This window comes from the organism of the source record quoted next, unplaced genomic scaffold, assembly GCF_019419815.1.
Source record: "Pyrus x bretschneideri cultivar Hongxiangsu unplaced genomic scaffold, Pyrus_bretschneideri_v1 Contig26, whole genome shotgun sequence".
Lineage (NCBI taxonomy): Eukaryota > Viridiplantae > Streptophyta > Magnoliopsida > Rosales > Rosaceae > Pyrus > Pyrus x bretschneideri.
The window spans coordinates 4,371,269-4,398,915 of record NW_025999568.1 but is presented as its reverse complement, the minus strand read 5'-3'; the positions used below and the strand labels follow the sequence as shown (position 1 = coordinate 4,398,915).

The window sequence follows — 27,647 nt, the reverse complement described above, 5'->3', positions numbered from 1 at the left end:
TAATTCTGGTTAGCTTTTATAGTAAATATTTCTTTTTTAATTTAAAAACGAAAAGTAATCAGAATTAAATGAAAAAACATGTGACAAACGATAATATGTATGATGAGCATATAGCAAGAAATGGTTGATATACTTTCGAACATCATATGCGAGACGACTTTCCAGAAGTATTCTTATGAAGTCAACTTTCCAGAACAGTTTTGACTGGATACAGAGCCTATCACATTTTCTAATCAACCAGACATCATTTCTAAGGCGACTGTATACATTTCACATTCAGATCACTAATAACATTTAGCGTATCGACGGGAGAACGATGATATACTTCGGAACCAATCCGTGTGTTGTGCAGCCTTGCTCTTATATAAAATGAGATGCTACGGAACCAATATTCGGTGTCTTGTGTTCCAAAGATGTCACGGACAATGAAGCAACTCTTCCTCTTTGCAGCGCAGCTTGGTGGTTTTGCTTTCAATCTTTTGCTCCTAGTTCATGCCCAAGATCAATCAGGTATGAATTCTAAATACATTATTATAATAAAACTAAGGGTTTTATCGTAAATGATCTTTGAAATTGACCCACCCATCAAAATAGTCCCTGACCCCGTCCCTCTTCTCCACCATCAATTTCACAGTGAGCTCAATCATGCGGCCTTGAATATCTAAGAAAGCAACTCTGTTGTCTTCGTCGACCATTTTTCCCATGATTGAATCTTTTTGAGTTCTTGGTTTTAGTTTGTTTATTGGCCTCAAATCTGAAAGAAGAGGTGGCCGTGGAACAAAATCCAGGTCCCATGTGCTGCCATTGGCTATGAAAAGCGTAGGACAAAGGCCCATGAGATCTACCCCTTAATTATCCCCACAAAAATCCGAAAAATTGTTGAAAAAACAAATTATTGGTGGGGAAGAAGAAGATGAAGTACTGTTTTTTTTATTTATTTATAGTTTTTAATTATACACATAAAAATTATTTTTTATTATTTAAATATTTTCAATTCACATGGCAATATTTAATGGGAACATTTTTGCTCATCACTCTAAGACCATCTCTATTCAAAAGGGCTACTTTTAGACCCTGTTCAGATTATATCCCTACAAAAAATTATTTTTTTAATAAACAGTAACATGCTATATCTATATACAATATCCAGTCAAATGGTGCTATTTTTTTAGCTTCCTCAATAATTTATTATTTTAAGTTTGTTCTTCAATTTTCTTGGTTAATCGAATTAAACTCTTATATTAAAATAAAGTTTCCGAACATATTTTGAAGAGCACTTGTCGCTAAATGTTGTTTTGAGTTTTATGTTATTAAATATTTTAATTTTACTTGCATGTTAACAACTTAAACATTAAAATGAGATAAGATAGTATGGAATAATGAAAAGGATGTGAGAAATAATGTAGAAATGACTTAGGTATTTATAGGAAAAAATAGAATTTTTAATTTTTTCTTTTAAATTTCGTCTTAAGAATAAAAAATGATACATGACGTCAGCTAGCAACATAATTAGACCCAACTTTCAAGGCTGACTGGTTAACTCTGTTTGTCCAACCCTTTGGCCATTTGGCTATATTTTAGCTTGGTGGGTCCCAATTTTTTTTGCCCATCCTTCTAATGGAGATGGGTTTTGTGTCAAAATAAACTATGTTTTGACCTATAACCCTTTAATTAGTTTAGTTGGAGATAACCAAAACTCTAGGACACGCTCAGCACCCCCTCTAAAGATTGACATGTGTCCCATAAGAGAAACATGATTAACTATTAATAGTAAAAAAAAAAAAAAAAAGGAATTAAGTCGTCCCTTCTTCTTCCCCAAATTCACAAGCCACTAATTCATGCTTGAAAACTTAACAGAGAAAATATTGTGACAGAATGACCATCTGTGATACTTATTTTTAAGAAATACATTGATCAATTTTTAATTTCAGAAATCAATTTCAAGGATCATTTGTTATAAAAACCCTAAAGTTAATAAACAATTAAGAACTCTTTTCTTATATTTGTAATATATCTGTGCCAGGCTTCATTAGCATAGATTGTGGCCTAGGGGAAGATTCCAGGTATAATGACGATCCGTCAGGCATTACCTATATTTCAGATGAAAACTTCGTAGCCACTGGTGAACGGAAGCTTGTGTTGCCTGAATACAGAAACAAGTATTCCCTGGCATACAACTCTCTTAGAAGCTTCCCTGAAGGAATCCGAAACTGCTACAAAATAAATGTTACAAGTAAAACCAAGTATTTGATCAGAGCAGGTTTCTTTTATGGGAATTATGATGAACAAAATGAAATACCCGAATTTGAGATACATCTTGGACCTAACTTGTGGGATACAGTGAAGTTTGAAACAGAGAATAATATCGAGCTTGAGCTCATACATGTCCCTCTGCGAAACTATGTACATGTTTGTCTGGTGGAGACAGGCTCCGGGGTTCCATTTATATCATCTATAGATCTCAGGCCTTTAACCGATGCCTCGTACAAAACAGAAAAAGGGTCCTTACCACTTCTCCGGCGGTGTGACACTGGTCTAAAATCTGGCCTTTGGGGATATAGGTAAGTGATTTACATGTTTCTATTGTTCTCAATTTAACCACATATACGGTATGGCAGGATCCTTTTTTTTTCACGAAATGATTTAGTGTTAAATAGTTGTAGAATCATTTATAATTAGCAATTTATATTCTGTCTAGTTTTCGAGGTAGGAAATATTACATTCATCAACATTGTATGCATGTATTGATGCAATACCTTTATTTGTATAGGTATCCATATGATATTCATGATCGATTCTGGAGTTACTTGGAGAACCAAGGCGCTTGGACAAATTTAAATACCTCATCCACCATCAATTCAGAATTCGAGTATCAACCGCCATCCATCGTGATGGGCACAGCTGCAACACCAAATACTTCAAATAGGTCGTTGAATATTTTCTGGGAGCCTGACACAGAAGTATATCATGTTTACTTGCACTTTGCAGAAGTTGGAAAGCTCCAACCCAACCAGTCTAGACAGTTCAACATTACGACAAACGGAGAGCTATGTAATGGGACACTTGCTCCTGATTATTTGTCCACAACGACAATATTCTGTACCGCTGAATCCTTGAGTGGATCAAGAGTACAAAATAATTTGTCAATTATAAAGACTGGAAACTCTACCCTTCCACCCATCCTCAATGCCTACGAGATTTATAAAGTGAAAGAATTCTTAATATCAGATACCAGCCAAGACGATGGTGAGTCATATTGATTCCTTACACAAGCTTATAAAGTTTATTGCCTCACCTAATATGTGAGTTTTATTAAGATCCTCTGTTTGCTTGTGAAAATATTAGTTGTGGCAATCACAAAGATCAAGTCAACCTATAATATTGAAAAGAACTGGCAAGGAGATCCTTGTAGCCCTCAAGTTTACTCATGGGATGGTCTAAACTGCAGCTATCATGGAAATGATCCCCCAAGAATTATATCCTTGTAAGTATAAATATCTTCACACCAAATTGCAGGTTAATTTTCAGTAATAATTTTATTGACGTTATGGACTTTGCAATCAGGAACTTGTCTTCCAATGGATTACAAGGGGAGATTTCTCCTTCTCTGTCAAATCTAACAATGATACAGACATTGTAAGTGTATCTAAATAATCTGTAATTTTGTGTGAAAACATATCTCGGTAATACTACGGCAAATGATCAACTATACCGAAAAAGAAATGACACGAATCATACTGGAAGAATTTCAGTCATCATAACCGTTTGTGTTAAATGAGTTGAGCTGCTCATTGCAGGGATTTATCAAACAACAACTTAAGAGGATCAATTCCAGAATTTTTGTCACAAATGCCGACGTTAAATGTCTTGTAAGTTATTTTGTTATAAATGTGTATGTGCGTGTGTGTGTTTTGTTATTGTCTTATAGGCTTATTTACGCATTTGAAACTCAATATGAGTCGTGCACCATGTAACTTAAATTGTGTCACTTAACTTCCTAAAACTCAACTTGTTTTTCACTTTACACATGCGGTCAAAGTCTGTTAAAAAATCCGTTAAAATTGGTGATATGATGCAAATATGACCCAGTTTTTGCACAAATGGATGCTACTAGAAAAAATGTCCGTGCATTGCTGCGGGACTTAAATGCACGAGCCTTAACTACATGAATAAGACACATTTAACCTTAAAAAAATTCAACATAATCATGAATGAACAAAAAGGATGCATATAGGAAATTATAAAAAGCATTGTAACCGTAGATCCAAGAAATTATAAAAATTCATCCAATCAAGAGACAATATAATAGTTGTGGGAAGGTGAGTACGGACCTAAGAATCTAAGATATACTTGATTTGCAATTCCATTATAATACAAAAATTGATACAAACATCTGAAATGAACATGAGGTCTACAAAGGTTTTAGAACTTACCAATAAATGACGCCGGAAGAAGGCGCAAATATGGCCCCGAAAATCCCAGAAGAAGCAGATGACTCCTTCGACCCGAAAAACTCATAAGTGAAGAAAGAAGACAACAACCCAGTTAGAAGACGACGTGCCTCTGAATTTCTTCCCACCAATCTGACTCCTCAACTTCAAATAAAAAAACATCAATTCAATTCGGTCTAATCGAGTGTAATCCCATTAATCAGTCAAACCCAATTTGGTCTCACCGAACGAAGAATGAACAGGAGGTGGCAATTTTGTAAATAAAACGAAATTTGGGCTGAAATCAGCCCCGGTAAGCTCGTAAATAAAGTGAAATGCACCCAAAATTGAACAGTGCCGTCCCCCTACTTTAAACTAAGTAAAGTAATGTGGATGCTACTTTTAAAAATAAAAAACTAAAATTCCCGGATGTGTTTTAAAATAGTGATGACCTTTTGTGAAAGGACGTCGGAGAGACACCATCGACATTGAGCAATTTTTATTTTCTATTTTAAATACAAATTTGTTGAAAGTACCTAATGATGACCTTTTATTTTCTTTTAAGTACATAAAACTCATTAACCTTTTAGTGTTATTTCAGATTCGTATCAATTATTTTTAATTTTCCAAATAAGTACCTAACCTATTGAAAATGTCATATTTATTAAGTCCCAATTAATTTTTTTATTAAATGTACATGTGGCAAAACTGAGTTCAACCTCTTGAAAATATTACATTTAAATCTCAGTTAATTTTTCCGTTAATCCTATATCTTTTTATATATATGTTCTCATTTAGAAAGCATGGTAACTATATATGTACTGCTTAATCTACCTTTGCAGAAATTTGGAGAATAACAACCTCACAGGCTCAATTCCGGCGGTACTCATTGACAGATGGAAGGATGGTTTCATATCAATAAGGTGCGCCACCCTTTTTTCTGCGGAACGAGGATATTTGTTGAAGAAAATAGAGAATACTATATATTAAAATAGAAAAAATAAATATCAACGAATATCAACGAACATAAATTAATAAAAGATATGTGAAAAGTAAAAATAGGTGCGTGGATAGCACATCCCAAAATATAATCCACCAGTCTTTTTTTCTTTTTTTAACTTCTTCCTTCCTAGAAATTTAAAATGATGTGCCATTCTGCAGAAACTTAAAGATATAAGAAAATGTGTTACAAGTTTTATTTGGGAATTATATGATCTTTTACCATAATTGATTAAACAATACAATATTATTTTCGTATGTCAGTTTGTGCGAAAATCCAAACCTATCCGGAAATGTTTCTTGCGACAAGAAGAAGAACAAGAAGTACAATTTTTTTGTTCTGATGATGATTGTTTCGGTTGTTGCACTGTCAGTCCTCTTACTAAGTGCAGCAGCTATCTGGTGTCGGGCTGCTTCTAAAAGGAAAAGGCGACTTGGTAAGATTCCATATTTGTTAATGTCATCTTCTTCTGCAATAAATAATCACAAACAGAAGGTTTTGATTGTATAAGATGCTTATGAAAAATGTTATGATTGCAGGAAATAGCACAGATGCAAATGTAGCCATTCAGCATGGGTCATTTGAGCGAAAAGGGAGACGGTTTACGTACTCTGAGATAGTACAGATTACAGAGGAATGCAAGAGGGTTCTTGGAAAAGGCGGCTTTGGAACAGTTTATCACGGCCACATAGACGACACTCAGGTAGCTGTCAAGATGCTTTCACCGTCATCAGTGCAAGGGTTTCAGGAATTTCTCACAGAGGCATGTTTGTCATATTAAATAAACAAATCCCACAGTTTTTAGGATCAATATTAATCTTATTAAATTACATGTAGCGCTTCTGAACTACTAAATTACAGGTTGATCTTCTTATGAGAGTTCATCATAGAAATTTGACAAGTCTTGTTGGATATTGCAATGATGAAACCAACATAGGCCTGATCTACGAGTACATGGCCAATGGAAACCTGCGAGAACATCTTTCAGGTTGATGCAAATGAAATTACTCAGTACTAAATTTGCCATTCATTTCTTAATTAACTAGTACTATAAAAATTTTTGGTAGTCCTTAATTTGATAATTCTATTTTCCTGGATCACCGACTTTATAAAATAAGATAGTTATATTTTTTTATGGACGCAGGTAGCAGATCAAATATCTTGAGTTGGGGAGATAGAGTTCAAATAGCAATAGAAGCCGCACAAGGTCTGTATAACTAACCAATCGTATTATTTAGGCACACAAAAATGATACACCTAATATAGGTGCGTCCCACATACAGCGGTACGTAAGGCTGAACTTTATTAGAGAGTATGTTAGCAAATCTTTGAGACTCTTGAGTTTTAGTAGCTTAAATACCAATCATTATTGATAACGAAATGGGATCTACTTTTTGAGAAGTTTTGTCTGGATTTTGAAAACAAGACTGGAGTATCTGCACTATGGCTGCAGTCCGCCTATAATCCACAGGGATGTGAAATCAACAAACATCTTGCTGAATGAAAAATTCGAAGCCAAACTCTCTGATTTTGGCATATCCAGAAGTTTCCCTACAGAGGATGGAACGCATATAACAACTGATGCCGTTGGCACTCCCGGGTACCTTGACCCTGAGTAAGAGTTTTTTTAATTTTTTTTGAGGCATCGTCTTTATGTCCTTACTGTATATGCAAACAAACTTAAATTATATAATCAACAAGAAGAATGAAGAAAGAAACTATAAATCATTTTGGAAAACATTTTATATTGGATGATACGATTTGAGGTATATGGTTTGGCTTGCAGGTATTACGCATCAAACAGATTGAATAAAGAAAGTGATGTTTATAGCTTTGGGATTGTACTGTTGGAGATTATCACAAGTCGACCTGTTTTTTCTAGAACGCATGAGCGGAGTTACATCAGTGAATGGTTCAGTTTCATGCTTCAAAAAGGAGACATTTACAGTCTTGTTGATCCGAGGTTAGAAGGAAAATTCAATATTAACTCAGTCTGGAAAGCTGTGGAAATAGCAAATGCATGCGTATCTCCAACTGCCATCGAAAGGCTAAGCATGAGTCAGGTAGTGGCGGATCTAAAGGAGTGCTTGGCAACAGAAGTCGCTCGAGCAAACCCGAGGCATGAAACTGAAACAAAAAATTCCATTGCTATGCTACACCCCTCACTTAGGTAGTAGTACTAAATATCTCAACCAAATATATAAAGAGAGAGTTTGGGATGCATTATTTTCCTCTTTGTAATAAATACCGTAGTCTTTTTTATGGACTGCAACTATTTCATAATCACATGACGTGCGTCTTTTCGTGAGAAAGGCGAAAATGAAGATGTGATCTAAACAACTATTATGTTGTTTGCCATTGAAGGTCCTAGCGATTAAGGATTAAGTTTAAATCAACTTCAAGTAGTTAATGATTGGTATCAAGAGAGTTTATTTAGATGTTCATTTTTCTAATTAAACAATAATGTCAAATCCACTTGAGCATTGCTATTATGAAAAGATAACGTTGTGAATACATTGATACAAAAATTGTAGGTACAATAACTTAGGGGTGTTGGAGAACAATTCAGAAATAAACAAAAAATAACATAAATAAACAGAACTTGAAATTCTAATATTTTATTAACCAAAAATACTTGATGTGCATAATGAAATTATACAATAAATACATAAACTAATATAAGAATATCAATGATACTAACTTGATCACAGAAGGTAAAGGCTGGCGTAAAAGCTATGTCCTTCAAACAGTATTTTCGTCCCACTCTTGTGCTTGTGGTTCTACAACGTCTGCTCGACCAGGATTCAACTATCTAATTCTACAACCCGCACTGGATTCTAGAATTCTAGCTAATTTGCTTTGTGTGCTTACTCTCTGGAAATTTCGTACAGAAGAAAAAGAGGAAGAAAAGATTATCTCACTTGAATACTGTGATTGCAAATATATAGGTTGTTTTACACCCTTTCAAATACTTGTTCAGTGTATTTGAAAGTACACAACTCTTTCTAATAGCTATGTCTATTTAATCAAAACGTTTTTTTAATTAATAAATTAATTAAAAACTTAATCCAAAAATTAAAATTAATGAATCTGATTAATTTTAAATTCCAAGGCCCAAAGGCCCTTGTCTTGATTAATTAATATTAATTGTATTTATGCTATATTATATTCAAGTCTAATTCACACAACCATAAAACCTAAGGCCCTTGTCTTGACTAATTAATATTAATTGTATTTAGGCTATATTATATTCAAGCTTAATCCACGCAACCATAAGGCCCAAGGCCCTTGTCTTGATTAAATAATATTAATTGTATTTAGGCTATATTATATTCAAGCCTAATCCACACAACCATAAGACCCAAGCCTTCAATCCATTTCCAAATGGTCCAAGTTCTAATTACTAAGAAGAAGGAATAAGCCTACATAATGGCTAGTGAAAAATTATTGTTGACCAATGTGAGACAAAAGGGTTTCAAACTCCTACAAGGGGGACATGAAGCCTTATCTTAACACAATATCAATAAGTTCACACGAGTTAGGTAATCATTACTAAGTAGCTACTATAAATACTTATAAATATCAGATCCACAGCCCAACGGTTGTTAAGATCTTCGTCCAATGATTTGAAATTCGAACATGGAGTACATAGAAGTTCATGAAACTATTAAACTTCTCCAGCATATGAAAATATACAACAGGTTACTAATTTTTCATTGAAGCTTCTTATGTTAGTTTGCAAGAGAAATCCAAACACTTAGAGCCTAATACTTTCTTCAAAACTTTCCACATAAACAGTTAAATTTTTTTACTTTCGTGACTTGACAGTCTGAATGTGATTTAAAGATTTCCTAGAGCTCAAGTGCCAGTCAGTAAGTTTGTGGCACATGCAACTTTGTCAACCTAACTCTTGCCCTTTGTTTCAGTACTCCCCTAAACCCACGGTCCAAGTCTTCAAGTACAAATGTTTTTACTTGTCAACCTAACTCTCCCCCTTTGTTTCAGTGCTCCCCTAAACCCACGGTCTTTCAATTCTTCACGTACAAATGTTTCAACTTGTCAACCTAACTCTTCCCCTGAATGCAAACAAGGGTATGACCATTCCGATGTAGGTGCCTCATTAAAACCTCGTTAGGTTAGCAAAAACTACCAAAAATTACTATTTGCCCTACAAACCAAAATTCGTCAAGTAAATGAATTTTACCCGACAAAATTTTGGTCCGCAAAAACTGGTCATCATTTAGGTTTTGTCAGAGACTTTCCGTGGCAAAGTGAGTCGGTTGGGCAAGAGAGTTTTTGTCGGGCACACATTTGGCGCCAAGGGAAAAAAATGGTGCGTAGTGTGTGAAATCTTCCCCGATGAATCATAAAAGGATCCATCGCACAAAGGTTTAATTAGGTTTTGGGATTTATGATTTTGTTTCATCCCATAAGTGTTATAGCCATCGAGCAAATTGAGTGATAGGGTTGGCATATTAAATTCCTTCGATGATTAACGCATTCTACGAAACTAGTTTGTACGATCCAATTGACAAGTTTTTTTGTATATACTTCGAGATCTGATAACCTGTAAAGGAACACACAACCATGAGTAAGCCCTGGACCGAGGGTGTGCCAATTCAAGGCTCTCCGATGGTCAAGTTAGTAAGAAATATTAAGACTCAAGCAGGTAAGATAATAAGTGAGTAGTGATTGTGTTACCAAAGAGGAAGCCTAGAAGGGTGTATTTGTAACAGTCAAGGAGATGACCTTTTAGGATAGTAGAATATGTATTAAACCAGGAGAACCTATGATGATATCTAGGAAGTAGATATTGCATCCTCTTAGGTTTCCAAATCTTGTGGAACAAGAATGGTCTATCTGAAAAAAGTCAATGGATCTCACCCACTGATTCTGAAGCAGGACGATAGTAGCATCGTTCATCCTTTTAGTCAGCAACGCTATGGAGGCTGTTGATTCCATAACCGAACTTCTGAGGTAGGCGTATTACGATCCGTCTTACTTCGATCTTCGAAAATCATGGTCCCACAAATGCCCCTAACTAGACATCAAAAGGGAATTGTTCCCCTTAAATACAAAGACCATGCACTTCGGAATAAATGAGAATATGTACCGCTTTCTTCTTTTCAGATGCGTAGCGTCTTAACTTCGTTTCTTGTGAACTTTTGTAGCAATAGAAGCTGCACAAGGTCTACAACTTCATAATCTTTTTTTAATTAGCTAGCATATCGTCTCTATGATCTTCTCAATTATCTTTGGCAAGTGATGTCTTAATTTATAAATGCAGGATTGGAGTATCAGCACTATGGTTTTAAGCCACCTATAATCCACGGGGATGTGAAATCATCAAACATATTACTCAATGAAAGTTTCCAAGCCAAAATATCTGATTTCTAAATGTCCAGAAATTTTCTTACGGAGGACGGTTCTCATATATCGACGCGTGTTGCTAGAACTCCAGGGCACCTTGACCCCTAGTAAGTAATTCTTGCTCTCAGTGCTTGTTTGGGAGTCGCTTCTAAGTGTTTGGCAAATATTTAAAATTTCTTTAAACAGTTCCTAGACATTAGATCATTGTGAACGGTTAAGATTAAAAGCCTTGTATTGTCTGCTAGATAGAAAATCTGATAGAGGATCCAGATATAGAGAGAAGGATATATCTATATATAGCTTTTTGGATTAAGTACCTAAACCTCCTTTCCAAAAAAAAAAAACATTTAGTGTCATTCCAAATTGATCTCAATCTTTTTAAACATTCTAAGCAAATACCTAACTCAATAAAAATGCCACATCCGTCAAGCCCAGTTAATTTTTCAAAAATAGATTCTATTCAACCACCACTTTGGTATATCATGGACAATATTAATATTAGTTGCCCCAAAATCTAAATTTCAAACATAGATTATATAATATGGAACCCAATGATCAAACCGGTATTGAATTGAATCAGAAATGGACCCAAATCAAAATTACATTAGGAGGGCAATATCTTAATAAAGAAGAGGGTTAAGAATTCAGATAGGGTTTCAAGGAGTTTGTTTATATTCATATGGTTTCCTCTTTCGCCGATTCCCGGCTCGTAAAGCTTCTAGTTTTTCTTTGTGGGCGGTGAAGATGGTGGTGTTGCATCATGGCAGCCCATGCCATGATGCAACCTCCATAACCTTCGTCTCGAAGTTGGTGGCTTGAGTAGTAGGGTGAAGTTGATGGTTTTGCGATAGGTTTACAGGTGATGGCATGATGAGGGTTGTGGTAACCATTAGTTGGGTGGAGACTATGCTTCCATGACCTTCTATTGATTTTGGAGACAAAGTAAGTCTAGTTAATTTAACAGATTTTTAACTGGAACTTAACGGATGTGACATTTTCAATAAGTTGGGTACTTGTTTGGAAAGTTTTAAAAGGTTGAAACCAATTTGGAATTATACTAAAAGATTGGGGGACTTTAGTACTTAATCCTAGTTTTTTTCACCTATCATTATATATGGCTACACATAAACATTCATAAGATAATGACTTGAGTTGCATGGTCTATATTGCAGTACTACTTATCAAACAGGTTAAATGAGAAAAGCAATATCTATAGCTTTGGGGTTGTGTTGTTGGAGATTATCACTAGTAAACATGTTTTTATCAAAAACACATGATCACATTAGTGCTTGGGTTGCTTTCTTGCTTGAAAAGGGGACATTAACGGGATCTTTGATTCGAGAGTGGACAAGAACTTCAATGTTAGCTTTGGCTGGAAAGCTTTGGAAATAGCAATGGCATGTGTATCTGCAGATGCCACCAAAAGGCCTACCATGAGTGAAATAGTGGTGGGAATAAAGGAGTGTTTGGCAACAGAACTAGCTCGAGCAAAGTAGAGTGGCAATGAAACTGAATAGGAAGTTCCGTTGAGATGATGTCTAAGATGAAATCAATCTCTATGGAATTGGAAAGTGCCTCAGTTAGATAGTACAAGTAGACCTATCTTGATAAAAGAGGAAATTGTAGTAATGGTCCTTCAACTTCAATCTGATTGGAGTAATGATCCCTTAACTAAAATTCGTGATTATTTGTCCCTTAACTCATCAAAACGTGCAACTATGGTCCTTTTCATTCACTTTATCAGAACCTTCATCAAAATAAGTCACATGCCACACACGTGAAGCTGAATTAAAGGGGCAAACATAGAAACCCAAATGAGAAAGTAGCAATGGTCCCTCAACTTTTATCCAATTGGAGAAATAGTCTCTCAACTTTAACCTAATTGGAGCTCTGGTCCCTTAATTTTAACCCATATAACAATGGTCCTTCCACCATGACTCATTTTGACGAAAGTTCTAACGGAGTTGACGAAAGGACCATAATTGCACATTTTGATGAGTTAAATGACCCATGATCACGGATTTTAGTTGAAAGACCATTACTTTAGATATTCTCCATTTTATTGCCCGAGCTAGCCCACTTTTGTGTCACGAGCCTGACCCTATGTCTAAGTCCAAAAGAGACTAGCATGTTCTAAACCCAGATGCCTGCTCAGCGAATTTGTGACCATCGAAATTATCTTTTTTCTCTTTTAGTTTTAATGCAATGTTTTTTATATAAATGTTGGATTTATCTAATAGGCTTAAATGTCAAAATGGTCCCTGTGTTAGTCCTTTGGCCAATTTAGTCTCCATGTTTCTAGTTCGGCCAATTTAGTCCTCGTGTTTATCTCTGTTAACCAATTAAGAACATTCCGCGCAATCTTTGTTAAAAATTTAACAATATTCACAACAACAAAATTGGTCTTTTGCGGCGCACAAAAAGCACCGTAAACAGTTATTTACGACGTGAGCCCCCAAGCAATAAAAGCCCCAAAGATGTTTTGTCACATATGACGTTCTCTAGTAGCCGTGAATAATTTAAGCAAAACGTGTCGTAAATGCTCTTTAAGGAGTGCCTTGCACGCCTTAATTGGTATTAAATACAACATTAATAAAGTGTCTTAATACTGCAAAAACAATTACGGCATACATGTGTGTCATAATTTATATTTGATACGACGCCTGTTGAATGTCGTAATACTGTGAAAGCAATTACGGCACACGTTGTACGTCATAAAAAAAGACTACCATCAACAATTACTACTAATATTGCAGCTGGAGTTTACATTTATTTTTATTTTTACCAATTCATCTTAAGCAAACCGAACTTCATAACATCTAAATTAATATTGTAAGGAACACAAAATAAAGATAACAACAATCACCACAAACACATTAGACTCCAAATACTTAAATTAATTAGTAGAAATTGTCAATTACAGTACAATTGAAGGTTTTGACACAAACAAAAAATGTTTTGTTCCTCTTTACAACTGATGCACCTAAAGTTGACAGAGGAAACAAATCATGACTATAAAGCAGCATCACCCCCCCCCAAAAAAAAAAAAAAAAAAAAAAAAAAAAAAAAAAAAAAGCAAACTCCCAAGCTCATCCTCCATGTCCACTGCCCATAGATCATCCAATTTGATCACAAAAGAGCACCATACCAACAAAAAACAAAGCAATTCCTTTTTAAGTGCTGGGCTAATTCTCAAATCTGTAGGACCAAAATATATAACTTAGTAAGTGACAGAAAAACAAGAAATATCTAAAGTGACAGTCACTCAACTAAATTAATCATCCATGTCTTAAGTTGTTAAGGCTACAACTTCCATTGACATTAAGGCTACAACTTAGATATCCAAAGCATCCATGTCTTTGGTTAGATATAATACTCATAGCCAACAAACTCAAAGAAATATTACCAAAATAATCAAATCATGCACCAGTTCACGCTACATCGTGACGAAGATACATTCAAGAAGACACTTTGACACAACAGTGAAAAATTAGAAAATGGGTAAGAGCTGCAATAACACCATAGTATTACAATAATCCATGAAAGCTTAACCAAATTTGTTAACAAGAAAGCATGCAGGACGAGGACCAAGGAAAAAAGAACCAATTGAAAACACCGATAACAGCCTAAAAGAAAAGGGGAACATTTTCATGCTATAAAATAGAACACCTTTTGAGATTTATAAAAAGGCATACCATTAGCACCCCCTTGGGTACTACCTGATGTTATAACAGCAGCAACCCTACTGTTTGAAGTTATAACAGTAACAACCTTAATTTGTGGATTGTCTATTGATGCCTCACTTGAAAAGTCACAATGGATTCGCTTCCTCTTTCTTGCCACAATGATATTCTTCGAGAAAAAAAATTAACAAGGTTAAATTATGCATCACATTAGTAGCTTCTCCAATTGCCATAACTATATGAAAATGCAAAAATCAAAACATGCAAGTACTCACATTAGTTTCCATATCTATTGCGCTTTGAAAACTATGTAACATCTCAACCTATTATATAAAAATATTCTCAATTAAAATAGAAAAATATATAATTTCAAAATGAAAAATAAATAAACAAACTTACCATGACATCCACCTTGTCCTTGACCCGACCCCAACCCTAGCCACACATGCAGGCAACTCGATGAACATGTCTCTAGATCCACCATGACCCTACTTGTCACCGCGCGAGTTCCATCTTTGTAGTCACAAGAAAATTAACCCCGACTACCTTGCCTCTGACCATGTAATGAGAAACATACCTCAATTAAGAGAGCCATACATTCCCTTTCTCTTTATTTAAATTTAAATATACAGAAAATGCAAATCAATGAGAAATGACACACATAAGAGATAAAACTTCTAATCTAAAAAATTCTTAGGGTTGTGACATAGAAAAGAGTGGGGGTGCAAGAAAATTGGGAGAGTAGAGAACGTTAGGGAGGAGGTCGGAATTTTTTAATAGAGATTAGATGGAAAGTCCTTAATTGGCTAACAAAGATAAACACGAGGACCAAATTGTCCAAATTGAAAATACAGGGACTAAATTGACCCTATGACTATAACGCAGGGACCATTTTGACATGTAAACGTATCCAATATAAATCAACCTTTAAGTGGTCTACTACATGTAATAGGAATGTAATATTGGAGAATAATGTAGATTGTGATTTGAACTCTTAAGGTATCAATCTTATATTAAGTGTCTTATATTGATAGAGTCCTTAATTACTTGTGATTATGATACCTCACTTGGTAGCTAAGAAAGTGGGATTAGGTTCCCTTATGGACGGAAACCCTAGTTCTTAGCTTGAACAAATACTAAGGTCCTTGCAAATCTTAGTTACACATAACATAATATTTCTCTTAAAGTAGTTGTATTCGGCTAGGTATTTGAAGAAGATCTTGGTTATCACAGCCTCCACCCACTACTACAAAACCATTTATTAGTGTCGCTATGATAACCAACAAGAAACGTGTATTACTATCGGATATTAAGCAAAATCCGACAGAAAATGGATGCAGTGGCGGATATAATAAGCGACAGAATTGCCTGCATCAGGAAATGAATTTTCCGACAGAAAACACTCTAAAACCGACAGAAATTGTGTCGGCTATAACCGATAGAGAATATATTAATAATGAATAAATAAAAGCATTTTGTGTCGGATAAAACCGACAGAAAATATATAAAACTGACAGAACTTGTGTCGGCTATAACCGACAGAGAATATATTAATAATAAGTAAGAGCGTTATATGTTGGATAAAACCGATAGCAAATATATTAATAATAAAAAAATATAAAAAGTTCATCATCTCTTTTATCATTTTTCCGTTCTAATGTTCTGAGCTCTTCCCTTTTATCATTTTTCCGTTCTAATGTTCATTCTCATGCCTATGTGGTTTATCCATTTCATCCCGGTAATTACCTTTTTCCCATTCTCTACGCCCATTCTCAGGCTTTGTTTCATTCCTCTGGCTACCCCTGTCTCTCTCTATCAATCCCCTTCTTCATCAGAACTTTCTCTGCCTCTAGGATCCCTCTTAGTGGACTTTTCCCTATTTACATCTTTATGACGCTCATCATGTCGCTTAGTTCTACTTCTACGATGACGATATTCACCTCTCGCATCATCATCACTCGAATCACTACTATATCTTCTAGCCATTATCTTATAAAGCTGAAAACTTCAAAAGAGACTAAAAAACCAACAGCTCACCAATTTCCACCACCCGTTACTCAAATCCCTACCATAAATGACATCACACCGTTAGTGATTACGCCTATAGTGGTGCTGAAAGATTCAACACAAGTATAATGCATATAATTCACGAAAACTTTCTCGACTGTGATACTAGAGAGGATGACACATATATAACCATCCACAATGACCAAAATTACCATATGTTGTATGCTTGATTTACTTAATTTTGATGTTCCGTAATCACACATTCGCAATTTTTGGGTGTTTGAATTTCACTTAGACGAATCTAGATTCCAGTGAGATTGAAAAATAACCACTCTTTCACTTTTCCAATTACGAAAACAGAAAACAGTATACAGCGTTAAAGGATTTAAGCTGCAAATTGAAATACAGCTTAAATTCCCAATAACCAATAACCATATTAGTGCATTACCATATGATTCTATACTAATTAAACAAAAAATCGTCTTAAATAATTAATTAGGTTTAGGGATTATAGATTTAGGAATTAAAAAATTTACCTAAATATATATATGTCGGCCAAAGAATGGCTGGCTAGGGTGGTTGGTTGCTGGCGTGGCTGCACTACACTGGCTGGGAACAACACCTTTGCTCCTATTCCGTTCCGTTTCAAGGTGCTGGGAATTTGGGGGCAGAGTAGCACCACGCTGCTCTCTAATTGGCAAAGGCAAAATAAAAAGGAAACAGAGATGGAATTTTTTTTTTTGTTGGGGGGGGGGACACAAGCGGTCCCCCACTATACATAAAACATATACAAAACGACGCCGTTTCGTTTATTTTTTTATTTTTTTTATTTTTTACCACGACCAAAACGACGTCATTTTGGCCTAGATTTAAAAAGAAAAGAAAAAATATCACCTAGCTCTGCTGCTGCGCAGCAGAACCAGATCAATTTGATCAGTGGGGGCATTGGAATGCATACAATTTAATTAGTGTTACTCATAGTGGGGGACAAGCGGTCCCCCACTATACATAAAACATATACAAAACGACACCGTTTCGTTTACTTTTTTTTTTTAATTTTTTTTACCAAGACCAAAACGACGTCGTTTTGGCCTAGATTTAAAAAGAAAAAAAAATCACCTAACTCTGCTGCTGCAACCAGATCAGTTTGATCAGTGGGGGCATTGGAATGCATACAATTTAATTAGTGTTACTCATGGGGAATTGGAATGCATACAATTTTTTAAATTAAAAACAAATCTCAGTGGGGACATCCGCCCCCCCTAAGCCCATTGTAGCTTTGCCCTTGGCAATGGCGAATCTATGAAATATTATTAGGGGGTCAGTAAAAATAGCGCTTGTGCAGTGCATAAATTTTTTTAACAGAAATAGCATGTATATCGTCATTTCTTCGAGTCTTGGTAGGTGCCTCCTTTGCATGGGTAACTAACATGTTTCAAGCTACTCCCATATGAATACTTAACAAATGAACACAATTATCTTAAACACACCAACAAATTGATTGATATCAATACATCCCATTAATATGTTTGTCCAAGAATGATGATGTTTTGTTTATTCTCTGAGATTATCATTTCATTTCCTTTGCATTTTTGGATAGTCTTTTACTTGGTTCCTTTTTTTTTTTCTTCGTACAATTGTAATCACAACTAACAAACAAGTCAGAGATAAATAATATTAGCACTAGACTTTATATACCACGTCAGTAGTCATATATTTAACTTGTGTTATAGCTTAGAAAATATATAGAACCATCCACAAATCTTTATCTAATCCACGAATAATGTCTTGAAACTAATTAATTCGTGGGGTTTAGTAGTATTGTAATTCTAGAGTGTCAACCATACAACGACAGTCGCAACTTGCATCAAAGTATTCTCTATCCCAACCCGTAAACTGGGGTAGAAGAATCAACCCTCCCAAACTCAACAACACGTGTTTGGATAGTCTTTTACTTGGTTCTTCTTCTTTTTTTCTACAATTGTAATCACAACTAACAAACAAGCCAAAGGTAAATAATATTAACACTAAATTCTAAAGGGGCAGCACCTCTCTAATGCATTTATCAAGCAGTTGGAAAGCATATATGAAGGACAACTCCAACCTTCAGAAGAACAACACCCAAATCATTCATGAAGATTCATCAGAGTTCGGAGGATCAACTGACCCTCCTTTCCCCTACGTCGGTCCGCAAAGTGATATGTACGCACCCCATAGCATTTACAATACCATGACTCGCCTCATTTACAGGAATTTTCCAACCTTGGACATCCCTAGAATCACGAAGTGAAGATGGACACCTCGATTGATACCGAATCAGCGCGCTAACGTCCATTGACTCTTCCTCCTTAATTTATTTATCTTCCAGTCATAGAGTTAGACTCTAAAAGGCAATTTCCGTTATTGGTTCTAAAAAAATTGGGAGCATTTTTTCTCACCATCATAAATTATAGGCTTTTTAGTCAAAATGGTCCATGAGATTTTCATAACATTTAAAATCAATAGAAGTGGTCCCTGAGATTGTCTATCATTCATTATTTTGGTCATTCCATTAAAAAACTCTGTTAAGTGGTCCCTGAGCTTTTTAACAGAATGACCACAATGATGGATGGTGGACAATCACAAATACCAAAGTTATGAGTTATACCCTCAACTTAACGGAGTTTTTTAACGGAATCACCAACATACTAGATGGTGAACAATCTCATGGACCACTTCTATTGATTTTCAATCTCAGAGACCAAAGTTATGTGTTATGCAAAACTCAATGATCATTTTGACTAAAAAGCCTAAACTATATAGTGTATGCTCATTGCTCATCATATACCTCATTATTTGTTACATGTTTTTTCATCTAATTCTGATTAGTTTTCACATTAAATGTTTTTTTTTAATTTAAAAAAAAAAATTAATCTAGATTAAGTGAAAAGACACGTGACAAATAATAATGTGTATGAGCATAGAGTAAGGAAAGTGATGATATACTTTGGAACATCATATGCTAGACGACTTCCCTGAACTATTCTTATGAAGTCAACTTTCCAGAATAGTTTTAGGGCTGGTTTGGTATTGCTGTGCTTTGAAAAAAAACTGATTCTGCTGTGCTGTGAGAATAAGCGGCTGTGAAATAAAACAGCAGAGTGTTTGGTAAACTTTTTGGTAAAAGTGCTTTTGAAAAAAAAAACAGTATTATAGTGTTTGGTAAACTTTTATGTAAAACAGATGTGAAAAAAAAAACCGATTTTTCAAAGTTGGGTTTTGCAGCTTCTTGTTTTTGGCTTTTTTTCACCCAAAACTGTGAAAAAAAGCTGAAGCTGAATGTTTATCAAACACAAAAATAGCTCCCAGCTTTTTTGATACCGGTTTTTTCAGAATCACCTGAGTATCAAACCAGATCTTAATTGGATACAGAGCCTATCACATTTTCTAATCAACCACACTTGTCACGTTCAGATAACTAATAACATATTTAGCGTATCGAAAGGAGAATGATGACATACTTTGGAACCAATCCGCGTGTTGTGCAGCCTTGCTCTTATATAAAATGAGATGCTACGGAACCAATATTCGGTGTCTTGTATCCCAAAGATGTCACGGACAATGAAGCAACTCTTCCTCTTTGCAGCGCAGCTTGGTGGTTTTGCTCTCAATCTTTTGCTCCTAGTTCATGCCCAAGATCAATCAGGTATGAATTCTAAATACAGTATTATAATAAAGTTAAGGGTTTTTATCACAAATGATCACTGAAATTGACCCATTCCATCAAAATGATCTCTGACCCCGTCCCGCTTCTCCACCATCGATATGCTCTAATGCAAACGTTCTCCCAATAGATTTGTAAGTATTTGAATTATCCGATGAAGCTCGCAGCTTCATGATTAGAAAAGCACTCTTCTTTTCTCCTTGTTCTGCATGTGCGTCTGTACATGCTTCAATTTCGCAGTGAGCGCAATCATGCGGCCTTGAATCTCCAAGAATGCAGCTCTGTTGGCTCCGTCGACCATTTTTCCCAAGATTGAATCTTTTTGAGTTCTTGGTTTTAGTTTGTTTATGGGCCTCAAATCTGGAAGAAGAGGTGGCTGTGAAACAAAATCCAGGTCCCATGCGCTCTCATTGGCTATGAAAAGCGTATGACAAAGACCCATGGGACCTACCCCTTGATTAACCCCACAAAAATCCCAAAAAAAGTCGAAAAAACATATTAATGGTGGGGAAGTAGAAGATGAACAGTAGTGTTCATAATTTTTTTAGTTTTTAATTGTACAAATAAAAATTGTTTTTTATTATTTAAATATTTTCAATTCACATGTCAATATTTAATTGATTTATGGGATCCAATCATGCGCTGCATAAGCACATGACATAATTTTTTATGAAATTATAATAGAATGACCACATTGATATGTGAAATCTATTTTCAAGGACTACATTGATCGATTTTCAATTTCATGAACTATGTTGATCAATTTCATGACCATTTGTGATAAAAATCTAAAAAGTTAATAAACAATTAAGAACTATTTTCTTATATTTGTAATATATCTGTGCCAGGCTTCATTAGCATAGATTGTGGCCTAGGGAAAGATTCCAGGTATAATGCAAGTGGGACAGGCATTAACTATATTTCAGATGAAAACTTCGTAGCCACTGGTGAACGGAAGCATGTGTCGCCTGAATACAAAGACAAGTACTCCCATTCATACAACTCTCTTAGAAGCTTCCCTGAAGGAATCCGAAACTGCTACAAAATAAACGTTACAAGTAAAACCAAGTATTTGATCAGAGCAGGTTTCTTATATGGGAATTATGATCGACAAAATGAATTACCCGAGTTTGAGATACACATTGGACCTAACTTGTGGGATACAGTGAACTGGTTGCGCAATTCGTCGGAAGCAAAATATGCCGAGCTCATACATGTCCCTCTGCGAAACTACGTACATGTTTGTCTGGTGAAGACAGGCTCCGGGGTTCCATTTATATCATCTATAGATCTCAGGCCTTTAACCGATGCCGCGTACAAAACAGTAAAAGGGTCCTTATCACTTATCGATCGGCTTGACACTGGTCTAACAGCTGACCCTGGGGAGTACAGGTGAGTGATTTGCATGTTTACTATTGTCCCCAATTTAACCACATATAGACCTGGTTTGGTACTGAGGTGATTCTGAAAAAAGCTGCTATCAAAAAAAGCTGGGAGCTGTTTTTGTGTTTGGTAAACACTCAGCTTCAGCTTTTTTTCACAGTTTTGGATGAAAAAAAGCCAAAAACAAGAAGCTGCAAAACCTAGCTTTGAAAAAGCGGTTTTTTTTCACATTTGTTTTACATAAAAGTTTACCAAACACTCTAATACTGCTTTTTTATTTTCAAAAGCACTTTTACAAAAAAGTTTACCAAACACTCTGCTGCTTTATTTTACAGCTGCTTATTTTCACAGCACAGCAGAAGCAGCTTTTTTTCAAAGCACAGCAATACCAAACCAGCCCATAGTCTGGCAGGATCTTTTTTTTTTTTTTCACGAAATGACTGTTACATAGTTGTAGAATCATTTATAAGCAGCAATTTATATTCTGTCTAGTCTTCGAGGTAGGAAATATAACATTCATCAACAGTGTATGCATGTATTAACACAATACCTTTATTTGTACAGGTATCCATATGATATCCATGATCGAGTCTGGAGATACATTGACGACGAGGGCTCTTGGACAAAATTAAATACCTCATCCACCATCCATTCAGAATTCGAGTATCAACCACCATCTGTCGTGATGGGCACAGCTGCAACGCCCAAGAGTTCAAATGGTTTGGACAAAATTAATATTTTCTGGGGGTCTTCTGACGACACTGAAGTACATCATGTTTACTTGCACTTTGCAGAAGTTGAAAAGCTCCAACCCAACCAGTCTAGACAGTTCAACATTACTACAAACGGAGAGCTGTGCCATGGGACACTTGCTCCTGATTATTTGTCCACAACGACAATATTCTGTACCGCTGAATCCTTGGGTGGATCAGGAGTAAAAAATAACTTCTCAATTATTAAGACTGGAAACTCTACCCTTCCACCCATCCTCAATGCCTACGAGATTTATAAAGTGAAAGAATTCTTAATATCAGATACCAACCAAGAAGATGGTGAGTCATATTGATTCCTTAAACAAGCTTAAATTCCTTGCTATTGGTTTATTGCCTCACCTAATATGTGAGTTTTATTAAGATCCTCTATTTGCTTGTGAAAATATTAGTTGAGGCTATCACAAACATCAAGTCAACCTATAATATTGAAAAGAACTGGCAAGGAGATCCTTGTAACCCTCAAGTTTACTCATGGGATGGTCTAAACTGTAGCTATCATGCAAATGATCCCCCAAGAATTATATCCTTGTAAGTATAAATATCTTCACACCAAATTGCAGATTAATTTTCAGTAATAATTTTATTGACGTTATGGACTTTGCAATCAGGAACTTGTCTTCCAGTGGATTACAAGGGGAGATTTCTCCTTCTCTGTCAAATCTAACAATGATACAGACATTGTAAGTGTATCTAAATAATCTGTAATTTTGTGTGAAAACATGTCTCAGTAATAATACGGCAAATGATCAATTATACCCAAAAAGAAATGACACAAATCATACTGGAAGAATTTCAGTCATCATAACCAGTTGTGTTAAATGAGTTGAGCTGCTCATTGCAGGGATTTATCAAACAACAACTTAAGAGGATCAATTCCAGAATTTTTGTCACAAATGCCGACGTTAAATGTCTTGTAAGTTATTTTGTTATAAATGTGTATGTGTGTGTGTGTGTGTGTGTGTGTGTGTTTGTATTTTGTTATTGTCTTATAGGCTTATTTACGCATTTGAAACTCAATATGAGTCTTGCACCATGTAACTTAAATTGTGTCACTTAACTTCCTAAAACTCAACTTGTTTTTCACTTTACACATGCGATCAAAGTCTGTTAAAAAATCCGTTAAAATTGGTGATATGATGCAAATATGACCCAGTTTTTGCCAAATGGATGCTACTAGAAAAAAGGTCCGCGCATTGCTGCGGGACTTAAATGCACCAGCCTTAACTACATGAATAAGACACATTTAACCTTAAAAAAATTCAACATAATCATGAATGAACAAAAATGATACATATAGGAAATTATAAAAAGTATTGTAACCGTAGATCCAAGAAATTATAAAAATTCATCCAGTTAAGAGACAATATAATAGTTGTGGGAAGGTGAGTATGGACCTAAGAATCTAAGATATACTTGATTTGCAATACCATTATAATACAAAAATTGATACAAAAATCTGAAATGAACATGAGGTCTTCTTAAGCTTTTCTCCCACCATATGGGGTCGGCTAACTTCGAATTACGAAAATCTATTTTCTTTTTTCAGTTTACATGTGTGTGTGAAAATCCAAATTCCAACTCATACGAACAGTAAGAGATGACAAAAGTGATTTCCCGAATTCATCAAACATTGAGAATTCATAACAAAATTGTGGGAAACAACTTCAACCTCCACTACACCATTCAAATTCCTAGTCTTTAAATTAAAAACCATAAGATTCCAACTTTCGTCCAAAAAATAAAGGTAAAACAATAATGTAAAAGAAAAAGCATACATTATCGAACCCAGCAATGTTCTTGTTCTCCACAAAGAACTCCGCCGGCGATTCTGCAGAAAAAATGGAAAGCATGTCTAATGAGTATTCAAACTAAAACATGCCAACAGAAAACGAAGGCAGAGAGAGAGAGAGGAGAGAGAGAAACTCTGTTCGAGAACGCTATCTTTGGGCTTTCTGGGCGTCTTCGATTGGCGTTTCTGTCGCTCTGTCTCCCTCTCCCTCTGTCTCTCTATCTCGATCCCCGAGTGGCATGGCCTCCCATCCCCGAAACCCTCACCGAACAAAGAATGAACAGGGGGTGGCAAGCTCGTAAATAAAGTGAAATGCACCCAAAATTGCACAGTGCCGTCCCCCTACTTTAAACTAAGTAAAGTAATGTGGATGCTACTTTCAAAAAAAAAACACTAAAATTCCATTTGTGAAATAAAGTAAAGTAAAGTAATGTGGATGCTATTACAAATTTGTTAAAAGTACCTAATGATGACCTTTTATTTTCTATTAAGTACCCAAAATTCTTTTTAATTTTCCAAACAAGTACCCAATTTATTGAAAATGTCATATTTATTAAGTCCTAGTTAATTTTTCTATTAAATGTACATGTGGCAAAACTGAGTTCAACCTATTGAAAATGTTACATTTAAATCCCAGTTAATTTTTCCGTTAATCCTATATCTTTTTATATATATGTCCTCATTTAGAAAGCATGGTAACTATATATGTACTGCTTAATCTACCTTTGCAGAAATTTGGAGAATAACAACCTCACAGGCTCAATTCCGGCGGTACTCATTGACAGATGGAAGGATGGTTTCATATCAATAAGGTGCGCCACCCTTTTTTCTGCGGAACGAGGATATTTGTTGAAGAAAATAGAGAATACTATATATTAAAATAGAAAAAATAAATACCCAGACAGCTGTAAGTTTTTTTTTTTGTTTTTTTTTGAACAAAAGTACTTTGATAGCTTAATTGGGGAGAGAGAGAGCAAAAAAAAAAAAAAAAAAAGAGCTCAATAGATTAAAATATAGGGATGTGATATTTACATACCTCTTTTTACTTATCCCACATTTTTTTAGTTTTCGGCCATTGGATCAGATGAATTGAAGAATATCAATGAACATAAATTAACAAAGAGTGTGTGAAAAGTAAAAATAGATGTGTGGATAGCACATCCCAAAATATAATCCACCAGTCTTTTTTTCTTTTTTTAACTTCTTCCTCCCTAGAAATTTAAAATGATGTGCCATTCTGCAGAAACTTAAAGATATAAGAAAATGTGTTACAATTTTTATTTGGGAATTATATTATTATCTTTTACCATAATTGATTAAACAATACAATATTATTTTCGTATGTCAGTTTGTGCGAAAATCCAAACCTATCCGGAAATATTTATTGCGACAAGAAGAAGAACAGGAAGTACAATTTTTTTGTTCCGATGATGATTGTTTCGGTTGTTGCACTGTCAGTCCTCTTACTAAGTGCAGCAGCTATCTGGTGTCGGGCTGCTTCTAAAAGGAAAAGGCGACTTGGTAAGATTCCATATTTGTTAATGTCATCTTCTTCTGCAATAAATAATCACAAACAGAAGGTTTTGATTGTATAAGATGCTTATGAAAAATGTTATGATTGCAGGAAATAGCACAGATGCAAATGTAGCCATTCAGCATGGGTCATTTGAGCGAAAAGGGAGACAGTTTACGTACTCTGAGATAGTACAGATTACAGAGGAATTCAAGAGGGTTCTTGGAAAAGGCGGCTTCGGAACAGTTTATCACGGCCACATAGACGACACTCAGGTAGCTGTCAAGATGCTTTCACCGTCATCAGTGCAAGGGTTTCAGCAATTTCTCACAGAGGCATGTTTGTCATATTAAATAAACTAATCCCACAGTTTTTAGGATCAATATTAATCTTATTAAATTACATGTAGCGCTTCTGAACTACTAAATTACAGGTTGATCTTCTTATGAGAGTTCATCATAGAAATTTGACAAGTCTTGTTGGATATTGCAATGATGAAACCAACATAGGCCTGATCTACGAGTACATGGCCAATGGAAACCTGCGAGAACATCTTTCAGGTTGATGCAAATGAAATTACTCCGTACTAAATTTGCCATTCATTTCTTAATTAACTAGTACTTTTAAATTTTTTGGTAGTCCTTAATTTGATAATTCTATTTTCCTGGATCACCGACTTTATAAAATAAGATAGTTATATTTTTTTATGGACGCAGGTAGCAGATCAAATATCTTGAGTTGGGGAGATAGACTTCAAATAGCAATAGAAGCTGCACAAGGTCTGTATAACTAACCAATCATATTATTTAGGCACACAAAAATGATACACCTAATATAGGTACGTCCCACATACAGTGGTACGTAAGGCTGAACTTTATTAGAGAGTATGTTAGCAAATCTTTGAGACTCTTGAGTTTTAGGAGCTTAAATACCAATCATTATTGATAACGAAATGGTATCTACTTTTTGAGAAGTTGTGTCTGGATTTTGAAAACAGGACTGGAGTATCTGCACTATGGCTGCAGTCCGCCTATAATCCACAGGGATGTGAAATCAACAAACATCTTGCTGAATGAAAAATTCGAAGCCAAACTCTCTGATTTTGGCATATCCAGAAGTTTCCCTACAGAGGATGGAACGCATATAACAACAACTGTCGCTGGCACTCCCGGGTACCTTGACCCTGAGTAAGAGTTTTTTTAATTTTTTTTGAGGCTAAGAGTTTTTTTAATTTTTTTTGAGGCATCGTCTTTATGTCCTTACTATATATGCAAACAAACTTAAATTATATAATCAACAAGAAGAATGAAGAAAGAAACTATAAATCATTTTGGAAAACATTTTATATTGGATGATACGATTTGAGGTACATGGTTTGGCTTGCAGGTATTACGCATCAAACAGATTGAATAAAGAAAGTGATGTTTATAGCTTTGGGATTGTACTGTTGGAGATTATCACAAGTCGACCTGTTTTTTCTAGAACGCATGAGCGGAGTTACATCAGTGAATGGTTCAGTTTCCTGCTTCGAAAAGGAGACATTTACAGTCTTGTTGATCCGAGGTTAGAAGGAAAATTCAATATTAACTCAGTCTGGAAAGCTGTGGAAATAGCAAATGCATGCGTATCTCCATCTGCCATCGAAAGGCTAAGCATGAGTCAGGTAGTGGTGGATCTAAAGGAGTGCTTGGCAACAGAACTCGCTCGAGCAAACCCGAGGCATGAAACTGAAATAAAAAATTCCATTGCTATGCTACAACCCTCACTTAGGTAGTAGTACTAAATATCTCAACCAAATATATAAAGAGAGAGTTTGGGATGCATTATTTTCCTCTTTGTAATAAATACCGTAGTTTTTTTTATGGACTGCAACTATTTTATAATCACATGACGTGCGTCTTTTCGTGAGAAAGGCGAAAATGAAGATGTGATCTAAACAACTATTATGTTGTTTGCCATTGAAGGTCCTAGCGATTAAGGATTAAGTTTAAATCAA

At 35.3% G+C, this 27,647-nt stretch overlaps 3 protein-coding genes and 1 long non-coding RNA gene across 4 annotated transcripts; 3 read left to right on the top strand and 1 right to left on the bottom strand.

The window, feature by feature from the left end:
• The first annotated feature begins 321 nt into the window (after positions 1 to 321).
• Positions 322 to 27,647, top strand: LOC103936317 (LRR receptor-like serine/threonine-protein kinase IOS1). Its single transcript, XM_048587170.1, has 13 exons — positions 322 to 510; positions 2,024 to 2,561; positions 2,771 to 3,246; positions 22,739 to 22,877; positions 22,958 to 23,029; positions 23,191 to 23,262; positions 24,870 to 24,950; positions 25,487 to 25,659; positions 25,763 to 25,986; positions 26,085 to 26,211; positions 26,368 to 26,430; positions 26,649 to 26,838; positions 27,038 to 27,647. Exons 1-13 carry the CDS (start codon positions 375 to 377, stop codon positions 27,423 to 27,425), a joined length of 2,679 nt encoding a protein of 892 aa, XP_048443127.1. The 5' UTR covers positions 322 to 374; the 3' UTR covers positions 27,426 to 27,647.
• LOC108866333 (probable LRR receptor-like serine/threonine-protein kinase At2g28960) lies at positions 3,548 to 7,866 on the top strand. Its single transcript, XM_048587220.1, has 9 exons — positions 3,548 to 3,636; positions 3,798 to 3,869; positions 5,273 to 5,353; positions 5,694 to 5,866; positions 5,970 to 6,193; positions 6,292 to 6,418; positions 6,575 to 6,641; positions 6,833 to 7,045; positions 7,217 to 7,866. Exons 1-9 carry the CDS (start codon positions 3,548 to 3,550, stop codon positions 7,602 to 7,604), a joined length of 1,434 nt encoding a protein of 477 aa, XP_048443177.1. The 3' UTR covers positions 7,605 to 7,866.
• On the top strand, positions 19,891 to 21,627 carry LOC125478715 (probable LRR receptor-like serine/threonine-protein kinase At1g51810). The gene is made up of 2 exons (XM_048587171.1): positions 19,891 to 20,175; positions 21,042 to 21,627. The coding sequence occupies exons 1-2, from the start codon at positions 20,040 to 20,042 to the stop codon at positions 21,587 to 21,589; spliced, it is 684 nt and encodes a 227-aa protein (XP_048443128.1). The 5' UTR covers positions 19,891 to 20,039; the 3' UTR covers positions 21,590 to 21,627.
• LOC125478716 lies at positions 23,904 to 24,529 on the bottom strand. The gene is made up of 2 exons (XR_007259474.1): positions 24,273 to 24,529; positions 23,904 to 24,177 (listed from the first exon to the last, which is right to left on the bottom strand). It is a non-coding gene; the product is annotated as an uncharacterized LOC125478716 (long non-coding RNA).

Coding starts and splice junctions, on each gene's coding strand:
- LOC103936317 (XM_048587170.1), top strand. CDS start 375: ATGCTACGGAACCAATATTCGGTGTCTTGTGTTCCAAAGATGTCACGG. Junction 511..2,023: donor TCATGCCCAAGATCAATCAG/GTATGAATTCTA, acceptor TATCTGTGCCAG/GCTTCATTAGCATAGATTGT. Junction 24,951..25,486: donor GATGGTTTCATATCAATAAG/GTGCGCCACCCT, acceptor TTCGTATGTCAG/TTTGTGCGAAAATCCAAACC.
- LOC108866333 (XM_048587220.1), top strand. CDS start 3,548: ATGGACTTTGCAATCAGGAACTTGTCTTCCAATGGATTACAAGGGGAG. Junction 5,354..5,693: donor GATGGTTTCATATCAATAAG/GTGCGCCACCCT, acceptor TTCGTATGTCAG/TTTGTGCGAAAATCCAAACC. Junction 5,867..5,969: donor TAAAAGGAAAAGGCGACTTG/GTAAGATTCCAT, acceptor TTATGATTGCAG/GAAATAGCACAGATGCAAAT.
- LOC125478715 (XM_048587171.1), top strand. CDS start 20,040: ATGCTACGGAACCAATATTCGGTGTCTTGTATCCCAAAGATGTCACGG. Junction 20,176..21,041: donor TCATGCCCAAGATCAATCAG/GTATGAATTCTA, acceptor TATCTGTGCCAG/GCTTCATTAGCATAGATTGT.